This window comes from Panicum hallii, chromosome 6 (assembly GCF_002211085.1).
Source record: "Panicum hallii strain FIL2 chromosome 6, PHallii_v3.1, whole genome shotgun sequence".
In the NCBI taxonomy this organism is placed as follows: Eukaryota; Viridiplantae; Streptophyta; class Magnoliopsida; order Poales; family Poaceae; genus Panicum; species Panicum hallii.
Genome location: NC_038047.1, coordinates 39816610 through 39824360, shown reverse-complemented (window position 1 = coordinate 39824360; position 7751 = coordinate 39816610). Strand labels below are relative to the sequence as shown.

General features: G+C 55.4%; 1 protein-coding gene across 1 annotated transcript; it reads left to right on the top strand.

Annotated features, from left to right (window-relative positions):
- The first annotated feature begins 987 nt into the window (after nt 1–987).
- Nucleotides 988–2664, top strand: LOC112898309 (homeobox-leucine zipper protein HOX27-like). The gene is made up of 4 exons (XM_025966658.1): nt 988–1222; nt 1319–1677; nt 1802–1881; nt 2000–2664. Exons 1-4 carry the CDS (start codon nt 988–990, stop codon nt 2403–2405), a joined length of 1080 nt encoding a protein of 359 aa, XP_025822443.1. The 3' UTR covers nt 2406–2664.
- Nucleotides 2665–7751: the final 5087 nt, after the last annotated feature.

Below are 7751 nucleotides of genomic sequence, written 5' to 3'. Positions count from 1 at the left end.
GGCACACGCTTCTTTCGGTGTCAAGTTAGGAAACCTGTTAAGTTCAAAAAGTTAGGAAACCTGAAGAACATGTGTCCACAAGATGGTCCAAGATGTTTCAAGGTAATAAGTTGTTTTTTTAAATAGACGAGGCTGCCCGAGTAGTCTTAGAATACGGCGTACCGAAGCACTCACACCTCCGCATGCACATCTAGATTACGATCGCTGAGGATCGTACCCGGACGGGCTGCTGCACACCTGCAGCGCTATCCATCCGAGCTACGCTCGGTTCTCAATACGTTGTCTTTGGAGGGGAAAAAATAGGAGTAGCAAAAGGGAGGGAAGCTCTGGTACAAGTTGCCCATGGCAGCACCTGGGACAAAAACCAATACGCTCCCCAAGAAATACGCGCATCCCGGCCGAGCGGAGAGCCGGAAGCCTCAGCAGCCGAGCACCGGAGCATGCACGCAGGTGCACCTGCGCCCATCAGCTTTCTGGTAAAGATCGTGGGCGCTACTAACCAAAGGGGAAAGATCCGGCGCCCCGCCCGGCCCGCCCACGGCCATGATTAACATAATTATTAGCAGCAGCTGCCCGCCGGCCCATGCTGCCGCCGCTGGCCTGCCGCTGCTGCTGCGACGCTGCTGCATGCCATGGCTGGCCATGGCCATGCCATCCGGAAAAGAGAGCACGGCCGTGCCCATGGCCCTGCGGTTTTTTATCCTGCCCTCATGATTCGCACCCTTTTGCCGGGCCACTCACGTGCGCTCGTCAAACCCATGTCCCGGAGGGTCAAAACCCAGCACCGGGCCGGAGACCTCCCCTGGACCGGTCCATCCTCTCGTCCTCTCGGTCTCTCCTCGCTCGCACCTAGCTGAGCTCAGCGACGCGCTCTCACTCTCGCTGTCGCGCCCCCGCTCAGCTGCTAGCTCCACGCCTCCACCGCGCGGCTCGACATCTGCCGGCGCTGTACTGATAGCTCGCCGGAGCCTGTTTCTTTGGTGTGGGATGGAGCTGGGGCTGAGCCTGGGGGAGCCGGACGCCGGGAGGGCGGGGCCGGAGCTGGGGCTGGGGCTCGGGGTCGGTGCCGCCGGAAGGGGAGAGGACGGCGGGAGGGGGAGCGGGGCGGCGGGAGCGGGAGCGAGGTGGTGGGCGGCGCCGGTGGCCGAGCCGGAGCCGGCGGTGCGGCTCAGCCTCGTGTCCAGCCTCGGCCTCCAGTGGCCGCCGGCTTCGTCGGACTGCGGTGAGCGCCCCGCCGTGTCCTCGCGTCGCGTCTCTCGATTCGCGTGCCCGGTGCTGTGCTGACGGCGGCGTTCTCCGTTGTTTTCCTGGCGTGCAGGGGGGCGCTCCTCCGAGGCGCCGGCGCGCGGGTTCGACGTGAACCGGGCGCCCTCATCGGCGGCGGCGAGCGCGAGCGCGAGCGCGTTCGCGGCGCTGGAGGACGACGAGGAGGAGGACCCGGGCGTGGGGGCCCTGTCGTCGTCGTCGCCCAACGACAGCGCGGGCTCCTTCCCGCTGGACCTGGGCCGCGGCGCTCGCGCCGAGGGCGCCGCGGCGCGGGCCGGCGGGGAGCGCTCGTCGTCCCGCGCCAGCGACGAGGACGAAGGCGCGTCCGCCGCGCGCAAGAAGCTGCGCCTCTCCAAGGAGCAGTCCGCGTTCCTGGAGGAGAGCTTCAAGGAGCACAGCACCCTCAACCCCGTAAGCATCCCTTGGAAAGCTTCAGCATTTCTGATCGCGGGAAACTAGTACGTATTGTATTGCTACCTCGTTCTTGACTGACGAAGGCGAACCTTGCTTGCCTCTCGCCGGCGGCGGCGTGCAGAAGCAGAAGGCGGCGCTGGCGAAGCAGCTCAACCTCCGGCCGCGCCAGGTAGAGGTCTGGTTCCAGAACCGCCGCGCCAGGTACGGTGCATGCACAGCAAAAAAAATCTCTGCTCCTAACCGTCCCTCCCCGGAGCAGCCAGCCACGGGGAGCTGCTCATCAGGCTCGGCTAACCTTGTCTTCTCCGGCAACGGGCAGGACGAAGCTGAAGCAGACGGAGGTGGACTGCGAGTACCTGAAGCGCTGCTGCGAGGCGCTGACGGAGGAGAACCGGCGGCTGCACAAGGAGATCGCCGAGCTGCGCGCGCTCAAGTCGGCGCCGCCCTTCTACATGCACCTCCCGGCCACCACGCTCTCCATGTGCCCCTCCTGCGAGCGCGTCGCCTCCAACCCCACCTCCGCCGCCTCCACCTCGGCTCCCGCATCGTCCGTGCCACCGGGCACAGCCGCCTCCGTCGCCACCGCAAACAGCAACAGCGTCGCAGCCGCGCCCGCGCGCGGCGAGCCCCGGCCCTCGTCGTTCGCCGCGCTGTTCGCGGCGACCCGCAGCTTCCCGCTGGGCTCCCAGCCGCGGCCGCCGGCGCCGGCGAGCAACTGCTTGTAAATACGCGCCCCGTCCCCGCGCGGCTTCCGATGGCTGGTTGGTTCTCGTAAGAATTTTTGGGGTTTCCGAGGCCGTCCGTCGCCGTCGCGTCGACGGCCGGGATGCGAGGAGCGGAGGCTGCTGGGACTGCGTTCGTTAACCTTTTCTTTTATTTTCCTCTTCCAAGTGCTCTCACCTGTTTGAGAACATGGAGTGTTAGTGTTAACCACGAACGGTTCAGGGTTTAAGCTTTGTTTAGGGCGAAGAAATTCGTTACATTTTTTTTTCGATCGGCAGCTCGGATCGAAGGACGGTGCTGCCATTGTCACTGTTCATGAAGTGCATTTGCTTCGCAGTTCGCGGTTCGTACGAGGGGTTGCAGATTTGTGAAATTATGGCGCCGCACGGGTTCCGAGGGATGGAAATTTTCTCGAGATTTTGCTCGCGTACACCGGCGTGCTGTCAGATCGCTTTATGAGCGCCGGTTATGTGATTTTTTTTTTGAAAAGGAAGGTTATGTGATTGGTCTTGTAGCTTGCACCGTACTAATCCGATTTCACGTGGAACAGTACGGTGTATATTCAAAATTTAACAGTGCAAATTCTAAAATTTGGGTTCTCAATTTGAATTTTGGGAATCCCTTATCTTTTGCCGTGGTCTAAAATACAACCCGCATCTACAAATCCGTCTAAATGATCCCCCGATCTCTGCAAACCATGTACGTGACCCCGCGCCCAGTTTATCCCGATTTTCAGCCCTGCTGTCAGCCACGTTGACTCGACGTCCCCATCCACGTCAGATTAGAGCTAGATAAAAGGAGGAGCATCCCATCCACGTTAGATTAGAGTTAGATAAAAGGAGGAGCAACTCTCTTTTCCCTTCACGCTGTCCCTCCAAACCTGGCGGCTCCCGTTGCCTTCTCTTCTTTACGGACCAGCTTCTCTTCTTCACGAACTAGGGCCCTCTAGATGTAGGAGATTCTTGTTGTTAAGATGAGTCATCCTCCTTGTAGATTCTGGATCTGTTATGTTCTTATGATTTTGGTTAGGGACTAAGATTTGGATATCGTCTTTTTAAATGGATGATATGGATAAGCTGGATGTTAGATTTTATTTTGGAGGAGAGATTTTCTTTGTTGGGAAGATGATGCACTATCTCAGTGGGTCTAAAGGAATATCTGACATAGATCGATATTTATCGGTGTTTAACCGGCTGCCCACCGAGGGATATAGCCAAGGTGGTAAATTTTGGGTGAGGAGATACCGAGATCAGAAACTCGAAGGTGCAAGGAACACAAAGCTTAGACAGGTTCGGGCCGCAAGATGCGTAACACCCTACGTCCTGTATGGTGATTTGTATTGCCTTTGGTGTAGAATGATCTAGAGATCGTGTTTTAAGAGGAGTCCCTGTCCTCCCTTATATATCCGAGAGGCCAGAGTTACAATGATACTAACCAACACCAGCTAAGGAATCATACCAGAACACACCTCGAGTAGATTCCCCCTGTATCGGTTAGCCTTATCTCCTATTTAAACGGAATAAATAAGAGATAAACGAGGTAAATAAGAGATAAGACGGACTTAATCTCTTAAACTACGCTATGTACACAGCCCCGTGGCCCCGGGTCTGACAAGCCCTCGAGCTCTTCGTAACTGAGTACTGCAGACTTATCGAGTACTTCTGAAATAGACTTCGACTTCTTCAAAAAGTTTCATCCTGAAGTCCTTCTTCGAGTACTTGCTTGGCTGTATCGAAGCTATGAGGTGCTCATGCCCCGAATTTTATTTTTAACATGGTGTGCGATTTGAAAAATCGCACTCCATATGGAGTAGCCCTCAAGCCTTAGGTTGAATCGGAGAATCAGGCTGAGCGTCCCATTAGTCTGTAATCCTCCTTATCTTTCAAAGAAATTTGAAAAAATAAGTAGTCGATGCCACGTATCCCGCAGCCCCCGAGCCTTGAATCAAAATCCCATAAATTTGGAGATAAGGATCCGAAAACCGTGGCATGCAGGCTAAAAAATGACAACTTGAGAAATTACCAAACTGATGATACAAATGATGGAAATTAGACCATGAACCCGAAAAACCCCTTTTTTCGGTAATCGAATATTTAATCCAAACAGTTCACCAAATGACCCCTCATCTTTGGAATATTCCCAAAAAATGACTCTTGAACTTCGGAACAGTAACTTTTCCCCACCCCGCTGGTTATTTAACCTCGCGACAACAGTGGAAAAAAAACTGTGCTTTCAATCTGTATTTTGCCAAGAACCACCAAAATCCCCAATCAGAGCCAAGCGCCGCCGCCATTGCCCCAAAGAAATCCTCCCGCTCCGATCTCCCCGCCCCTCTCCCCGTAGCCCCCGAGCATCTCGTGGCAAGCGAATCGGAGATGGCGCCCAAGAAGTCAGAGATTGAAGGGAAGAAAAAGGAAGCGCAGCCGTCAACCGCAGAGTGGACACACAGTAAGTGCTCCCTCAACAATCTAAACAAGCTAGCTTCTGAGGGATTGCTGTAAGAGAAGAACCTTGTCAACTGGCGCCCTTCTTACCGTGAATCTTTCCCCATGGAAAATGTTGACGAAATCATCACGTTTCTCCATTTTGCCGAACGGGGATTGGCCCTCCCCTCTTTTCTTTCTTCCGCGGCCTTCTGTATTATTACGGGCTTGAACTCCATCACCTCAACCCGAAATTCCATCTGCCACATTTCGATTTTTATCTATTTCTATGAAGCTTTCCTCGGAATCGAACCCCACTGGGATCTTTTCCGCTTCCTCTTCCGTATCAAACCACAGCCCACAACAAAAAACCTTTCTGTTGCAGGGGGCGCCGGCATCCAACTGCGTCAGCAGGCCGGCCACAAATATCTATCATACAAATTCCCCTCCAACCTTTCTGGGTGGAAAAATCACTGGTTTTATATCAACAACCATGCTCCCCAACTCCCAGCAAAATCAAACAGACCGCCTGTAGTGAGGCCGGAGTGGAATCTTGAACCTTCCGATGGGGATATGGATCAAGTCAGGGAATTGCTGGACATCATAGAGGCACAAAAGAGGAAGGGAGTGACCGGTGCTTCCGTCATGTTCCCCTTTTTCAAACGCCGCGTCCAGCCAATCCAACAACGCCACCGACTTGGATTCGAGTACACAGGCCCTGCTGATCCTTCTCGCATGTGCGCAAAGGAAATATCAGACGAAGCCGCACTCCAGCGAGTCTAGCGGGTGTTGCTGGACGTGGACGCCGTGCCGTATGTGCCAACGTTGTTTTCCGCGCGAAATCCGCCCAAACCAGTGAGTATTCGACTACTTTTTGTTGAAATCAACCTCTATTAATCCATTACTGACTGAAGAAACTTCTGCAGGGACACACAGAGCTATACCGCAGCTATCCGCCGCGACCCGACATCCCCCGGCCAGACCACCTCCTCCCCAGTGCCGCTGTTGAGGCAAAGAGAGCTTGCATTGCCGCAGCTCAGCGCAGCAGCGGGTCCACCGAGGATGTGAGCTCCCAGGCGGGGGAGGAAGCTGAAGAGGAAACGTGTCTGGACAACCCCTCCGAGCCAATCGTGGAGTTGACCGGCGCTTTGCTGTTGGTGCCGCAAGGTCGTCGGATAGTGCGAAAGTGAAAGGCGCAAGAAGTCGAATCTTCCGGGTACTTGTTGTTTGCCTTACTGTATTGCCATATGTTGATATTATGCCGTGCTCACAATGTCCTCCTGTAGTCCTTCCGCCTCCTCCTCCCGGGCCGAGCCCGAAAAAGAAGAAACAACCCCAGCAGCCGCTGCAGCCGTCACCATCGCCGTGGCGGGGGCCGCACCGTTGGCTGGTGAAGCCCCGCCGCCCGCAACGGAAACGCCACGACAGGCCGTGCGGATGAAAAGGGCCATCAAGAAGAAATCGATACTGTAAGTCTGCCTCTGGTTGCACAATAAATATTTTGATCTTTCGACTTGTGCGCTGACTGGCTTCAACTTCGTTAGAGCTGACCTCCAGCTAACGCCGGCCTCGACAACCCCAGCCCCCGGGTCAGCGACCCGAGAAGAATCTGCAGGTGCGGGGCCCATCACAGCAGCTCCAGCCCCCGAGCTGTCGGCCCCCGAAGAGTCGACGCTCGCGGAGCCAGCCCCCGAGGTGGACGCAACGCTGCCCGACTTGCCGCCTCCCAAGCTCCAACAAGTCGAGACCGGAGCTGGTGGTGGGGAACAAGTCGAGGCACCAAATGCCGCTCCTACGGATGGCACAGGTGAGCATCTGACCACCCCGGCTGGCTGCTGGGATCCGCGTGCTGTAAGCTGAGAATATTTGTGACTGCAGGTGCTCAGCAGTCGGCTTCTGAGGAAACCGCAGGAACCTCCAGGAGACCCGTTGAGCTGCTCCTGACTGGGTCAGGTTATCGAGATGCCGTTGCCGCCGAGCTGGCGGATGACCCGTTGCTGACAGACGACAACATGGAAAACTTCAAGAAGGCGTGTGACTTTGTCATGGTAAGACCTGAGCACTTTCCTGCTGGTGACAACGGCGAGTTGCTTATCTAGATTTCCCTCCTTATGCAGAATGTGATCACTGACTCCCGGAGGATATCCGGGAAACTGCGGGGAGTAGTGAGTGACCACAAAGAACTTGCTGCGCTGAAGAAACGTGTTGACGACGAGAAGACGGAGAACTTGCATCTCGAGAAAGTCAACGCCGAGCTCCAGCGACAACTCGAAGAACAGAAGAAGGAGCTCGAGGCACAGAAGCACGCGCACCAGGAGCAGCTCAAGGAGCAAAAGAAAGCGCACCAAGGTAAGCCATTGCTTCCCTCGAGTACTTGCACTGTATGACTCACCTCGGATTCTGAAAATCTTTCCACCACAGAGCTTAGGAGAATCTTAATGAGTAAAGAAGAGCTACTTACTGATATGAAGAACCTGCTCTATCACCGTACAGATGACGTTGAGAGGCTGCAGAAGGTGATCGGCGACACTGAGTGACAGTTCGTCAACGGCCTTCAGCGAATCAAGACGCTGGGTGAAGAACTCGAAGACCTCAGGGGGGCCGCCCGAGAGCTGGTGGACATGGTGGATCCACCGGAAGAAGGCGAAATAAGCCCTCGGCCCCTGCTAGAGCGGCTCCATGAGGCCCCGAAGAAAGTATTCAAGTTCCTCTCCGAGGCTCCTGTCACATGCGTCAGCAACGCCCTCGCGATTGTGAAGTCCTTCCTGCCAAACGCGCAGCTGGAAATATTTGCTCAAGGAATGGCGGCGGACTGCACCGAGGATCAATTTGACAGATACCTCCTAGAAGCTCAACCTGTATCAAAACGTATAGTTCAAAGTGTAATGCAGGATTAGGGTACTAAAAACAAGTATTCACTTCCTT

Excerpts from the sequence above, each read along its gene's own strand:
- LOC112898309 (XM_025966658.1), top strand. The coding sequence starts at position 988 with ATGGAGCTGGGGCTGAGCCTGGGGGAGCCGGACGCCGGGAGGGCGGGG. Across the intron at positions 1,223-1,318 it reads GCCGGCTTCGTCGGACTGCG|GGGGGCGCTCCTCCGAGGCG; the intron begins GTGAGCGCCCCG and ends CCTGGCGTGCAG. Across the intron at positions 1,678-1,801 it reads AGCACAGCACCCTCAACCCC|AAGCAGAAGGCGGCGCTGGC; the intron begins GTAAGCATCCCT and ends GGCGGCGTGCAG.